This window comes from Varroa destructor, unplaced genomic scaffold (genome assembly GCF_002443255.2).
Source record: "Varroa destructor unplaced genomic scaffold, Vdes_3.0 BEIS01000003.1, whole genome shotgun sequence".
Taxonomy (NCBI): Eukaryota; Metazoa; Arthropoda; class Arachnida; order Mesostigmata; family Varroidae; genus Varroa; species Varroa destructor.
Window position 1 is genome coordinate 13,683,748 of NW_019211456.1, and position 14,967 is coordinate 13,698,714.

At 38.6% G+C, this 14,967-nt stretch overlaps 2 protein-coding genes across 12 annotated transcripts in view; both read left to right on the plus strand.

Annotated features, from left to right (window-relative positions):
* The window catches only part of LOC111248446 (kinesin-like protein KIF28), a 27,010-nt gene extending 12,170 nt beyond the window's left edge, over nt 1-14,840 (plus strand). For 4 of the 11 annotated variants that reach the window (XM_086984733.1, XM_086984731.1, XM_086984728.1 and 1 more), the window contains 4 exons: nt 39-338; nt 1,333-1,413; nt 1,764-1,893; nt 7,784-9,377. In XM_086984733.1, the coding sequence (XP_086840859.1) occupies nt 39-338; nt 1,333-1,413; nt 1,764-1,893; nt 7,784-7,911 (639 nt within the window). In that variant the 3' untranslated portion in view covers nt 7,912-9,377. Of the gene's footprint in view, nt 1-38; nt 339-1,332; nt 1,418-1,763; nt 1,894-2,902; nt 3,054-7,783; nt 9,378-14,235 lie in introns of those variants that run through there. The other 7 variants (XM_086984730.1, XM_086984729.1, XR_015324579.1 and 4 more) reach the window with 7 other exon arrangements.
* On the plus strand, nt 4,668-9,377 carry Hcs (holocarboxylase synthetase-like protein). Its single transcript, XM_086984741.1, has 2 exons — nt 4,668-6,078; nt 7,401-9,377. Exons 1-2 carry the CDS (start codon nt 4,668-4,670, stop codon nt 7,406-7,408), a joined length of 1,419 nt encoding a protein of 472 aa, XP_086840867.1. The 3' UTR covers nt 7,409-9,377.
* Nucleotides 14,841-14,967: the final 127 nt, after the last annotated feature.

The window sequence follows — 14,967 nt, forward strand, 5'->3', positions numbered from 1 at the left end:
CAACGTTTCCTTCGTCTTGTCCGCTCGTCAACTAAAAGGCGATCTACTGTTGCTACGCGCTGTTTCCCGGAGATGAACGGGTATCGACCGAGCGAGTGTCTGGTAGCACCGACCCGGAATTCGGCCACGAGAGATTTTTTTCTTTTAAACCGGCTAATGAATCGTTGCTTGCGCAGTTGGCCGACTCGTACGCAGCTGTCCATGTTATGGGACGCCAGGCTACAGTTGAATTGGCTGTAATTCGAGCTAATAAAGAGCAGATAGCGCGTCAGAAAATGCAAAACGATCTCATGCAGCAAACGAACGCACTCATGGAAGGATTTCGCATAAATGGTCGGGTAAGTGGAGCCAAGCATTAAGGCTTGAATCTAACAGGGATTCAGAGAAAGCGTTAGAAGGTTTCCTTTGTTGTAGAACCCTGCAACGAGTTATTATATACGTTACTTAAAGTTACCAAATGCATCGATACGTAATAGATAGTTAACGTTGGCAACAGTATTTTTTGCTTGACTACTTTAAGGTCGCATTTATACAATAGGTTTATTTGTAGAATAGGATAGTCTGCCGAAGAGGATGAAAGAGTGTGTAGGAAATGCAATTAACTTGATATTTTTACAGTCATATAGATATTTCTATTAAACTAAGGAACACACGAAAAAATCCAGACATTGAGCATCAGAAACCTGAGCGACGATTATGGATTGTCGTTATTTTATGTTAGTCAGATAAACAGATAATTACAGTTGGCAGCATCACCGGCTTCTCCTGTGGGAAAGAATCGATGATGATGATGCGCACGTTGCACGAATGAAACGAGATTTGTATCTTGATTAAATTTATAATTATTTTGACTCAGAGCCTGGCAATTGTTACAGCGACGCAGAGAGTTAGCATGCCAAGGTTAAAAACAGTGTGTTTTTTTAGTGCTTAGTGTCGTATACAACACACAGAGGAAATCGGTGCAATTTTACTTGTGTTACACAGGGACTGATGCACCATATAGCTGTAAGAAAAACAAACACCCACAAAAATAAACGAACATTTTTGTAGCTTTCAAATATATTATAAAGCACCCAGGTCACACGATGCTTGTGAAAATTATTTCATTTCACGATTAAACGCAAATACGGATTATTGTCGAAGACTCGCGGTAGAATCGACACTAAATTACCCGGTACAGGGATATAAGTATCGGAAATTTGCAGTCGCTACATAATGAATAAGGCAGATTCTCTGTTCTATAAAGAACATATATCACTAGGTAGACATCGAAGAGGTGAATACTTATTTCTATAATTATTGTTCCCTGTTTTTCGTTGACTGCATTCGCAGGAGGTGGACCCTACAAAACAGAGTGTAATTGTAGAACTTCTTCTTATGAAGAAACAGCAAGCAAGACAAAGTCAGAAGATCGTGGGTACTCTAATCTAACAACTGCTAGCGCAAGCTTTATGCTTACATTTTTAGTATGATGATGATGCACTATGCAAGATCACGTTTTTTCATTACTACTAAAACATCATTGGTTATAAATAGGCAATGGACAGGCACAAACGAATTATTAAATTATTTTCATTCCTATCTCATTTGTTGAAGAACCATTTGCTTTTCATATCACAAACTTACACTCCACAGGTATCTCTTTTTTGTTATAGTACAAACAATTTAGTCTATGTTTGTTCTATATGGCTATAGATGCTTTGCAATATCTACTTATTTTGAGACAACGTCGCCAATTTTTGTATCGCATTTTGGCCATCTAGGAGAACTTGCGTCGGCTGGTTCAGTCAGCAGAACAACATCGCCATAAGCGAGTTCCAACGTCAGCGATTCGTGACCTTCTCCTTGTGTCGTCAGCGGAAGCAGCTGAAGAAGTCATCTCAAAGCTTGATGGTGAGTTCGGTTATCGTTTGAGAAATTAATATTATTAAACTTTATTGCCATATATATTTCATAGATATTTCGGCCACCTAGGCTTAACCACATCCTTGATGAATGGACATTGTTTAGTAAGGGAGAAACAGCAAGTTCTGCAGACGGATTTGTTAATGAAAAATTAATAGTTTCATAAAATTATGTACTAAAAGGTAATTTGACAATTCGTATAGACTCCTATTTTTTTCGTCATATTTTATCATATACAGTTGTTATATTATATGTATATACATTTTGTTATAAAGATCTAAAATAAAAAGTGCATTTGCCACGGTGAAATATTATCGAGTAACCTGGCGATGTTGGTTTTTTGTTGTTAATAACATTCTGCATTTTGTGTATTTGTAGTTTGGCCCCTTTTTTTGCTATAGATTATTTTTTATAAATCGAATAAAATTATAAATCGATATTTAAACCATGAACATTGATTATACACAGTACTATGGCCGAGAATTGCATAGAATAAGGATATTTGTAACCTCTGTCTAAAAATGTACACCTTCCCTCAAACTACCCGCATGTTTAAATATAAAAATTTGCTCCTCTACCCAATATGCGACAGCATTCAGGGAGGGTACTCTCCATTGCATATTTAGCAATAAGCTAGTCTGTGAAACTAATCAGTGGTAATAAGGTGTGTATAACATTTTATGCGCTGAAAAATATTGCTTAATTAACGTTTTTTTCGGAGTGGAAGAATGTACCACGATTACTTTAGGTCTGTAAAAAAGCGGCATCTACTCAACATTGCTCAGCTTTCTATTCTTTAATGAAATTTTGTGAATCGTAAATTCACATTTCAATAAATTAAGTCAATTATTTCTTAAGTAATTTTTGGTGGTATGCACCAGTAAGTATTTTTCAAGTTCTTATTTGACTGACCGCTGATATGTTTTTCAAAATTCGAATTTTGACTCTTGCGAGTCATTTGGTATTGACTGATCCCCTCTTCTAACTTGCATTGCAGTATACGAATCGGAGTTGTCAAAGGCGTCCTCCCTATGCTCGATCCAGTAGTAATACTACCTAATAGAATGCGTATTTCTCTCGTAGCACATCTCTAATCACGGTAGAGTCAGCAGCTTAAATAAATGAGATGCTGTTCTTATTCTGAAAGATGAATGGTCGTCTTCATTGATATGGTAGATATATCGGGTTGTACATTAGAGTAATCATGCCTAGCTTTCATTGAAGGTCATTCGGGGTCAAACGATTCATTAGACATACGCTTGTTTCTTCTAACTAAGGCCTTAAAATCGAAATATATAAATGGAAAAGTAGACATCTAAATCTTAGACCCTCAATTACGACACAGCTGCCGATTGATGATCAGTTTTTTTCACATAAATTTGCTCCCAGCGAACATGACTGTAGCTGAATTCCAAGCTTTCCAGTATGCCACTTCAACCCACACGTAAATGTCTGGCCTTTCTTTTTCGATTCATGCAAATTATTTTCAAGCATTTCTAGACCAAGGTAACGTCCATTAAACTGAATATAGGTTTGATCGAAAACACCGAATCGTTCCCTTTACACTTTCCCACGTCGTTTATTACCCGTAGCCATTAGGCTGTATAGACAAATGGGGTAACAGCGCCCGTATATAGAACTGGCCGAAGACCCTGCGCAGGAAGGAACTGCACCTTCAGGGTGTTTAGAAAAGAATGAAAAGTATATGTGGTTTGGCATGGAATCAGATTAGACATGTGTGGCACATTAAATTACTTGTATCTGGAGGGACTTCGATTCGCTAGCAGCTGAACTGTTTCTAAGCTCGTTATCCGCTTTTTATACAAATCGAGCGGAAATGATTGTTATTGAATTATTTCAACTTATCAAATTTGATATCTACTATTTAAATTTCTCTATTGCTGCTATTTGTTATCTTCTATCCACCTTATAGTACAATAAATTTCGCTAAACCAAAGCAGCTACATTTTTTACGTCTAGTTCTCAAGTAGGTACTCACTAGTGGTATAGTTGCTACTTAAGAAAAGCTTCGTCAGCCCCACACATAATCTAAATAATATGGAAGTGTCGAATCTGCCGGTTCCGAGATTTTGGGAAAAGGGAAGCTTTTTTTTTTTTTTTTCGAATTTAACGCCTTAGAACAACTGTACCATTTATATTAACCAATTGGATTATGCCTCAAAATAAAAATGTAATTCGAGTTTTGTTAGTTCAAAACCTAGCCAAAACTTTGTTTGTTCTATTTTGAAGTGTCTGTTTTGTTTAACGCGCTTATTTGTGCTGATTCTCTCTAACCTGTTAGAACAGAAGCTAACTGGGTATATTATTTACGCATATTTCTACTGCTGCGGCGCAGCTTTTTTCGTTCCGGGTGCTGCTGACCGGTACGTTACGACAAACCGTGAAATGATTGGATTAGCGCAGTGAGTGTTTTGCTGATACGTCCTCGTGTTTGCTATGAGTGTGAGTGTGCTACGTCACTGATACTTTAGAGGTGACGCTTTATTCAATAGAAAGCTCCTTCTAATCATAATAACCCTCTCCGTATGAGAAAGTTGCAACGGCTGGATTGGTGTGTAACCTCAAGCTACGACAAATAAGTCGGCCAGAAACGATATCAATAACAAGCATCCGCCACTCATCGATTAACGAATGGAATCGTGCCGGTAGATCGTTACTCTTCCTCTAGGGGATACTTATCGAGAAGTGGTAGCCGTAGACCGTAGACCGTTGTTGTGTAGACTAGAACAGTCGGGACGCTAATGTTTTTAGCACCCGTAGCTAGACGCGTGCTAATCGAAGCTCAACAGCAGATAACTTTCAGATGTCTTAAGCCTTTAAAATCGACTGTGCGTAGCCCGATCTATGTAGCAATTACGGGTGACAGTGCCCCGTTAGACCACAGGAATTCGCTCATGTTGAAACCACCACATATTTTGGTATTCGGTCAGGATGACGCTGAATGGAAAAAGCGTATTGAGAATATCATAGACCCAGATCTGTATCTAGTCTATACGATGACTGTGCAAGAGCTACAGTCACCGGCGTGGATTCGTAATTGTCGTTTACTCTGGCTAAGCCAAATTCAGCCAGAAGAATGGCCGGAAGCGATGAAAGCTAATCTAGAAAACTACTTCCTGACAGGTGGAGCTATTGCGGGTGGAGATCTAGCGCTGGTAAACACAGATTTGCTAGCTAAAGCTGTTCACGTGGAGACGGACGACGATTCGGCGCTTCGTGAATATTTCGAGGGTCTAGGAATTTTGTGCGACCAAACGGACAAGTCGATTTCGAAGACCGAAGGTTACCTCATGACAGACAAACAGGTTGACTCGTTTTTTAATGGCAAACTTGCCGATGAAGAATTCCGGATCTCGGACGATGAGCCGATTAATGATAAGTTTACTCCGATCCGGTTGGGCCATCCGGACCGCTCGAAGTTCAACACGGAGAAATATTTTCAGTATTTGCGGACGCGCGAAATAGGCCGAACAATTCTCTACACCGAGAATGTGTCGACGACGATGTCAACGATCCGCACAATCGATTCGGTCCATGGTGCGGTGGCCGTGGCCACACGCCAGATTCGTCCTGTAGCCCGCGGGCGAAATTCGTGGATTAGCCCTCGCGGATGCGCCATGTATAGTGTCGTATTACATTTATCGCAGATGGATCGTATCGCCCAAAGAATGTCGTTCCTTCAACACCTGGCAGCGCTGAGCATTGTTCGGGCCATTCGATCTATTTACCCATACCTTGAAATTGCCATTAAGTGGCCAAATGACGTATACTTCAAACGCGATGTAAAAATTGCCGGAATCCTGTCGACTTGCACTATGAAATCAACGGGCGAATATTACAACTACTTCGGTTGCGGAGTCAATATCAGCAACTCGAAGCCGCTCACGTGTGTCAACGATTTGGCAAACAGCCAGGAACTTACAGTGGAACAATTCATCGCGGTAAAGTTAACTCAGTTCGAGAGGCTGTTGGATCTCTACGAAAAAGACCCATCAAAAGTTCTTGAGGAGTATCACGCCAATTGGCTACACACGGACGAAGAAGTCATCGTGGAGGCAGTCAATTCCCGGGCTACCATACGTTGCGTCGATGAGGACGGTTTCCTGCTGGCGGAGAAACCTGATGGCGAAATGCTGCGCCTGCAGCCCGACGGTAACTCGTTCGATGCTATGAAAGGCCTTATTACCATCAAGCAGAGGCGGGAATCATAGCCACTTCATATGGCACAATATAGCAACAGTGATGGTTTTATGAAAAAAATCGTTTGGTATTTGAACAGCTTTTTATTGGTCACAATTTTAACAGAAGTTGTATTTGTTTGTTGTTCTAGAACGGTGCAGTATTTTTCAACAGTGTCCGAACGAGTGTCCAAACAACAGTGCCTGTTTGATAATTGAATGAGTACGATATAGGTAGCCAAGAGAAATGTTTGTTTGCTCATCATAATGTGACCATGACTATCAGAGCACTGAAGTCGCACATAACTCTGCCACTAACTCGTATTAGAAGTTGATTTTGGCGGAATAAATAGACCACTCTATGTTCGTCCGATTTTACTGTTGGCTACATGTACGGTTCACGATATATTGATCATCGTTTGTCTAACAGGAATTAGTTCTTGGCTCAAAATGTATGATCTCAAAGAGTGTTCCTAACGACGTTTATTAGACTTCCGATCAAATGAAACCCTTCTGTTTATTTACCCTTATGCAGGATAAAATATTTTATAAAGTTGTTATGAGGTTGACATAACTGGCACTTAAAAGATCAGCTCTTCTCGGTCGTGGCAGAAATTTAAGTGACAGTGTTCGCTTTATAAACGAGTGTTTCGTCTAATACTCGTACGGATTATTGATTGTAATTTTTAGCCGTGTGTCGGACTATTTCAACAACTACAATTAAGCAGTGAAGTTTTTCATTCAGTACTATTCTACATGCTATTTTTGAGGAAAGAGCTGCACTAGGAAAAGATCGTGACCTCGAAATATTTCTAAACCACGGGGATGCATTCGACAGACCCAAATTAAACACATAAAAATTCAGTTACTATATCTGATAGGCACGGCTTGAGATAGACTATAGCTAAATTGTAGAACAACAATATTATGCAGATTCTGTTGTAGATTAACAACTGGTTTTTTGGTTTTAGTTATTTTTCCATCAGGCCGTGAATGATATTACACTTCAGATTGCATTCTATGTTCTTGCAGGACTTTTACGCCACCGTCGAAGACATTGTAGCCGAAATGCAGGCGAATTAAGTACACTTAGATATCATATATGAAGTATAATTAATTGCAGTGGAAGTTAGGCGAGAACCTTGGTCGTTAGCTTTTTCAAAATCCGTTTATATTTGTTTCACCATTCATTTATGATCTTCATATATTTTTTTTTTTTAATACAAGTGTCGATTCTTGAATAAACAAGTAAATTGGTTTGTTTATTATTATTATTATGGTGAATTTATACTCTAGGAAATTAGTCGGATAGGGGTGCGGTCGTGGCAACAAAAACAACGAAACGATTTGAGTAGATAGCAGTGTGCAGGTGCATCTTATGCTGGCTGGTACACAACAAATAGTGAGTTTTTATATAACTCACCACAACTGCCGCCTTCGTGATAACTCTCTTGGAAAATCTAGTCCATATTAAACATTGTTTGTAAATGAAATAGAACAATATTACTCAAAAGTAAAAGAACGCAAATCGGACCAGTTGTAACATTGGCGCGTGTGCTCCTCAGGCTTTCGAAAAGGCGTCTTTAGCGCCTTCATACGCTCTCAGCGCTTTCATACGGTCTTCATAGTAGTCGTAAATGACTTTAGGCATCAATTCTTCGTTGCAATTTACTTAGCAGGTGTCGGTGGAAATACACCACCAACGCGGAAGCCGGGCCTCGGGATGTGCATCAGATGTCAACATATTACCTGTCCAATGCGAAATCAGTCCTGTTTTCTGTCCGTGATGAGCAGTAAAAACGCTTGAGGGATGTGGTACCCGTTAAAAGGAGTCGAATAGGAACAAACAGAATGGTAGGGGTCTTTTTTGCGCGAATACGCGTAGTGCTACCTTCTGCAGCTTTTATCCATTATATATATATCGACCCCAGACTGTTACGTTGATTGAAAAGTTGCATCAGCAAAAATCGTTTGGTCAACCACTTTGGAATTTATGTAGGAGCACGGCATAAATGCATGTATATTAGCGTATAATCTCTAACCATAGTGTGGTTAGACGCTACAATGAAAAGTTGAACTTATAGACTTTCTCAGCCTCCCAGCGCCAGTACTCCAGTTAAAGGCATATTTTCGTGGTTTGGTGAAGATCATTTTGTACCATGATTTAGTAAAAATATGATTTCGTCTCAAACTCGGGGGAGTAAAATAATGGATAGTTTTTTTCTTCCTGTTGCAATAATGATTGCTTCATTAACAGACATTGTAATGGCAAAGGTGTTTTACAATATGTTTATGTCGAGAGTCTGTTCCTTTTTCTGGCACAATTACCTGGTTTAGCCCTGTCCTACTCGGAGCGTTCCTCGATCCCATTTCTTCATTAATTTCGGCCCAAGTCTCTGCCCAATATTAGACTGTAACAAGCGAATCCGGCAGACTTTATTAGTAACTCCTGAGATACGCACCGCTAGGAGACAACATTCATGTGGCAAGCATAGCTGCGAAAAGCCGACGGAGCGCTAGAAAAAGCGTGCAAAAGTAAAATACACTAACAGGTATAAGATCTTAATTCTAACTCAGTTAATTCAAAAGGTATTAAATTCCGCCGGATTCACCTACAACAGCGTAACATCTGTTTGTTATCCGTTCCAGAATCCATTGGTTGTCTGGTACAAGTCTTTTCTTATTCATGAAGCATTATCCCTGGTTCTATTTGCTAGTGCATAGCGGTTTGGGCTTTCTGTTAAAATTGTTTTATAGGACTATCTCAGATTATCTAAAACGATGTAATTGTTGCATGATAAATATAAATATGTACTCTGTTGATTATACTATTTGAATATCCATGCGCAAGCCCTAACTTTACAGCGCCCTAAGCTAGGAACAATGTTCAATGTCCCCTCAGATTCATAAGACCTGAAGACCTGCTAATCCTAACTTACAATGTCATATCTCTCATCACAAATATCAGTTACAAAAGCATGGCCAGATTATCAATTACCCGCTGGACTCAACCATGAAACTATTTCTAAATAAAATGAATTTAAATACCTGTAATGATCTATCTCATACTTAATGAATGATCCGCCTCCTTAATATCTCTAGCAACCTTCAATATTGTACTAACGATTGTAATTAAAGCTATCAATTCATTAGAGTAAGCCTATGTAGGTTTGATGCGTACATTTAAATGCTTGTCGACGATTACTGCACCTAGCTGTGGTTCCTGAGCATAGAATGTACATTAGAATAAAAAATATATCACTTGAAAAATGCTATATTGTATTATTATTGCGTAATATATTCATACAATTATTTTATAAATCTCACTTTACTATTAAAACTCCGTGCTCAACTCGTATTTTCGCCACATATCCGCTTTACATAAACAGTGTGCTTATTTTCCTCTTTTCATAACTAGTGTGTCGTAGAATAATTAATGATGATAATAACATAACGCTCCAAAACCCAAAAAGTGTTCATAGACAAAATAATCGTTCATAAATTTTAAAAGTGGGTACCTTACCGATATTAGGTGACAGTTACTGTGTCCACGGAGGAACAATAATGCATTCAGGTTGGCCAACATTTCAGTCAGTTCTTTGGCCTGTCAGTTGTGACCAAAAACAAATACATTACAATAGCAACGAGATATTGTCTCAACTTGGAAGTTCTTTTTTGAAGGCAGCCGTGAGTTTAATATTTTGAGGCATCGGAAGAAAGCAGTTACAATAAGTAGGCTTTTAATTTGCTAATCAATACAAATCACATTAATAAACGACACACGTAGCCCAAATGCAGATTACACTTTTTCAACGGCTGTAGTAATAGGTTCTGATATCGTTAATGTTGTGTGAAGAGTTATGGCTACTATAATAAATATTTAAGCAAATCCATATATAGCAATAATACCAGCTAAATCGGCATCGATTTGTTTTGGGAGATGTTATAATCGTTTCGGGTTTTAATCCGTAAAACCCCTTAGCGTTGCTTCAAAAAGATGGCTCGCAGCACATTCAACCTCGGTTTCCAACTTAAGATTACTTGCATGTTTCTGGGTGCAGTAGGCACACACGTTACCACCCCATTCGGACGGATACGGCTCATATGAACTATCCGTACTGACAAATGGTCTTGTGTCCATTAATATGTGCTCCTCGCTTGTCTCCACACGTAAACATATAAATGTACGCACACCCACATCTGTAATGGTTTGCATAGTGTTACAGGTTCTAGGTATTCCACGTTCGTACATGACAGAATACGTTCCATTTTCAAATACAGCTATTTCGAAATGCAGTATTATTGGGAGAAGAGCTAATGTCTTACCTACAAATAGTTGGAAGAAACCAGCTACTGGTTTCAATGCCTAACCTTGTTTAATTAGACAAGGATTATTATTGACAGTTGAGCTTCGACCATTTTGCGAGCAGTCTCTGTAAGAAAAAAGGGAAGACAGCGCTACCCTAAAGGCATTCTGTAAGTGACGGGTCTGTCATGAAAATAGGCTGAAGATTTATACATTATCAATTACACCAAAATGTGACGTACAATTTCCATCATGAACTCAAGTTTGTTGACTGCTAGCAGAACAGTATGTGGATGCGTTCCCAAGTGGTCGATCATCTTTTTGGAAGCTCAGGTATTGCGTTCTGCAAGCCAACACAGCTGTGTTTTTGCGCCGTATGGTCTTCTCGCGTTGCAACAGACAATTTGTGCTACAGGAAAAACATGGCACGTGTGTCGTTATAAATATATATTCGATGTTAACTAGATGCCCGTAAGATACCGTATAATCATCAGATAAATGATATAAAAAATAAAAAATACATATAGTTTAACGTACAAAATACATATAGCGTGCGAACACTGACAGGTACGTAGTGACTATATTTTACCTTATATATCATAATGCTGTTTACATCGAATATTAATAATAATTCTTTTAATATTTTTATTCTATATGCATATAACGTGCTGCTAAGTATGTTACTCTGTCTTGTGCATCCAATGCTTCCCGTCTTCTAAGAAGCCTCATATGAAAAATACTTTTCGGAAAAAGCTTTTTCGGCCCAGGCGAATAAATCGCGAGAAAAACCTTATCACCGTTCGCCATCATAACGTCATGTCGTCGCGCTTTCATCGCCTACTTCGCTCCCGAAGTACCATTATCTCTACAAAACAAGCACGCTCTCGTATCAGGCAGCTCGCATTGGCTTGCCACCAAACGCAGACGATGTATACTTTTGTCACTTTTATGTGATTATTTTTCACTACCATCGCTATAATATCCATACTATAATGTGCGTTGTTATAGTAAAGCGTTTTGTTATGTGTCTGTGTTTTTGAGAGATTCACAGTGTGAACAGGGACTATGAACGTATTACATTATAGTCACAAGCAAGCGAGATTTTAATATGTCGTTTTATGTGACGTATACATAATGCCAGAAAGACGCTAAGACAGAAGGGGCTTTTCTGCGCTGTTACCATTTTTGCTGTTACTATGACAACTGTTACGATTCTCAAGTGACGGCTAAACATGCGCACATCGTGTATAGGTAACAAAATTATGAGGGTTGATATCTTGTGAAGGCCAGCTTATTTCTCTTCCTTTGAAGTAGAACTACGGTAGTGTTTGTAGTATACATGAATGTTTTCACCTCATTCTTCCATAGACTTTTCCTTGGATACATACATATATATATATATATATATATATATATATATATATATATATATATATATATTGCATGAGTACGAAGGCTCACAAGAAAAAAGTTTGTCTTGCGTTCCACTTAAAATTTTTAAGTTTTCTTGATGATCTGCAGACCCCGTCAGGTGAAACAGAGGCGGGAATAAAATAAGCCGTGGATATAAGTAGTCTTCCTTGTGGTTATTTCTCCTTTAGTGGTGTCAAAATGCACAATTGCTTATGACCAACGCGCTGAAATAACGTATGTAAAAATCACCGGACAGCGAGGCTTTGTCACTTTGAAAATAGGACGTGCATCGGCGAGTGACACATACAATTGTCTTGTTTTTCGCACAGTTTATGTTGCTTATATGACGAATAAACACACGTCACATAAATGCTATGTCATCATGCTATCTGTCATCATATTATAGAACAATAGGAGGAACATTTTTAATTGTTCCTCGCGATTAATCAACCTTTTTCCAAACATCAATGCCACTAATTTATGGCAGTCATAGCTTATGTTTGTTTCAACAGCATAAGTATTTATGTCAGGCCATCAGTTTGAGTTGATAGGATGAATTTAATTATCAGTTCTAAGTATCGCCAGTTTTTGCCCTTGTAGACATATATACGTGGAGGTAGAGTATATTTCAATCAATGATATGATCAGTTATGATCTTTTGAGCACTAATCGAGGGAGCACACCCACAAGTACTCAGTCTACTCATTGTTCCCTTAATGGTGAATGTCGTCTGCTACGAAAAAGAATTTATCAAATTTAGCTGAATATTATATATGATGTTTGGATAATGTGGAAAACAAAAGCATAAGGGGCACTAGGTACTTGGAGGGTGAGAGCGAGTGTTCGTAAAAGCTGATCTATCACCCTAACGGCGTATTTTCCGTTAGTTAATCAAAAATGTGCAAAAAAAAAATCGAAATTTTGATATAATTGCGTTGACAATGGTGTAACGGAAAAACAGTTAATCGCTCGAATATACCAAGTTTTCGTCTGATTGCTACTAAAGCAGAACGTATAATTTTCTTAATTAACACCTATAGCATTATCATAATGAAGTCATCGTAGAACGATGCCATGATCTGCCAAGCCGATACATATAGATGTGCGCATGTATATACTAAAATGCACAATTTATTCAAAAGTTTTGTTACAATGGTGCACGTATACATGCAATGTGCATCTTATCTTGTTTAACCTGTTATTTAATGGTTGTTTGCGCAATGCGCGCTAGACTTGTGCTGCGTGGAAATAGCTGATTTACTTATCGCTCCTTGCAAATGACAGGTTGTTGTGAGGTATTTCTCTCGATTGTGTTAATATTGTTGTCTTCAAACTAGTTAGTTTTGCTCAGACGTGTCTTTATCAATGACGTTAAATCTAAGGAGAATTGATAGAATCTCTAGCTTTTTTTCTTCATTCCGTCGTTTAAAGACAACACGTTTCGCGTATGCGCTCCCGAATTTTGCAAACCTTCCTGTGTCGTTCTTAAACTTGCATTATACATGGATACTGCGTATGGTATGAGTGACACAGCATTCACTTTGAATTGTCTAACATATAAAGTTAGGTCTTTTAGAATAATAAATTTTTAGATAATATATATATATATATATATATATATATATATATAAAATATATATGTAGAGAGAGAGAGTTTTGCTTTTCAATATAGATATGAGTGTCGCTTTACACAGTTGCAGTGGATCCAGCCAACTAGTGTGAAACAATATTCAAGTATTTATTACATACGGCATACACATGTCTGTAGTGATGTTAGTAACTATATGTGGGTTACAGGGGAAACTAGAGTTAAGATTAAGTTTAACCTGAGCACAAAACAGCAATGCTACAACATCAGCAATAATAATCACTCAACATCGATATCAGTCATCAGTGTGTAATAGCTACAAGGAGGAATCTAGCCAGTTCTGTTGCCCTCGTCATTAAATATCTCGTGCTATGTTAGATACATTTTGATGACGCCGTTATACATTGAATGGTCGTTGTTGGTTGTTGTTGTGGTGTTGTGGGAAAATCTTTATTTTAATGATAATACTGGTTTTGCTGCTATGGCAACTGGCGTTTCGCATTCTGCTAGGAACTCTGCTAGACCGTCTAGAATGGATGTTAGTGTTTAATAGAACTGACCAAACTTAGAAGGCCCTATACGAGCGAAATAATGAATTAATGCTGAGCACCACCATTACCGCTACCACCAACATTTTTCTTCTAACTTTTGTTATTAAGCTGTGCTACTTAAAAATGGTGCAGGAAGAGATCATGCTCAATCGTCTGAGCAGAGAGCGCTTTCAATGGAGACGTGACTAGTGGTAGATATCTATCTGTACCTCTCATTGGCGGTGGTAGCTGATGTTGTAGCCGCTTTAACGTCGGTGATGCGGTCAATTTCAGAACGGCGCAATTGTTCTTAAGAAAACAGCAGCGATAACAACAGTGGTAACTGCCTAAGTGGTACTATAATGTGGTACGAGTAACGATGACTTATCCAGTAGCAGCAGCAGCAGCAACGTTCCGCGTGCGTTACGAATTGGCATGCCTGCCTTAAGCCTATAACTGTAAAGTTCCGAACTGGCGGAATCATCACTGCTAAAGGAAGAAGATTGTTTAGTGTAGAAACAATAGCCCGCTGCTTAGCACTTACTGCGTGGTCACGTATTTCAAAACAGCAGAAGCAGTTCTGATGCGACCGTTTTAGTCTGATCAGGACGGCACTGGGATACAGGGTCTCGAGGTGCGGAGCGGTTCTTAAACGGAAGCAGCACGCGACTGAGTCGATCATCGTCTATATGGGATGAGGATCAGCGCGAGGAGTTAACAGTGACGGTCTGGCACCTCCACGTTACATTAGCTATTTCCATTATTTGTCAATTACTTATCGATAAAACCATTATTATTGACTTCTCGCTTTACTGCCTTTGTTGGTGAAATTTTTTTTGTTCACGGCGGGTCACCAATTTTATAATAAAAGAATATGAAAATTTTATATATTAAGATAACGATTGCTCAAAGTGTTTTTTCTCTCATTTCAATCAGTACGAGATATTCAGCTAAAATACTTATATCTAATAAAACCAATTATAACAATTATGTGATGCTGAAGCAAGCTTATGCAGTTCAGCAGAC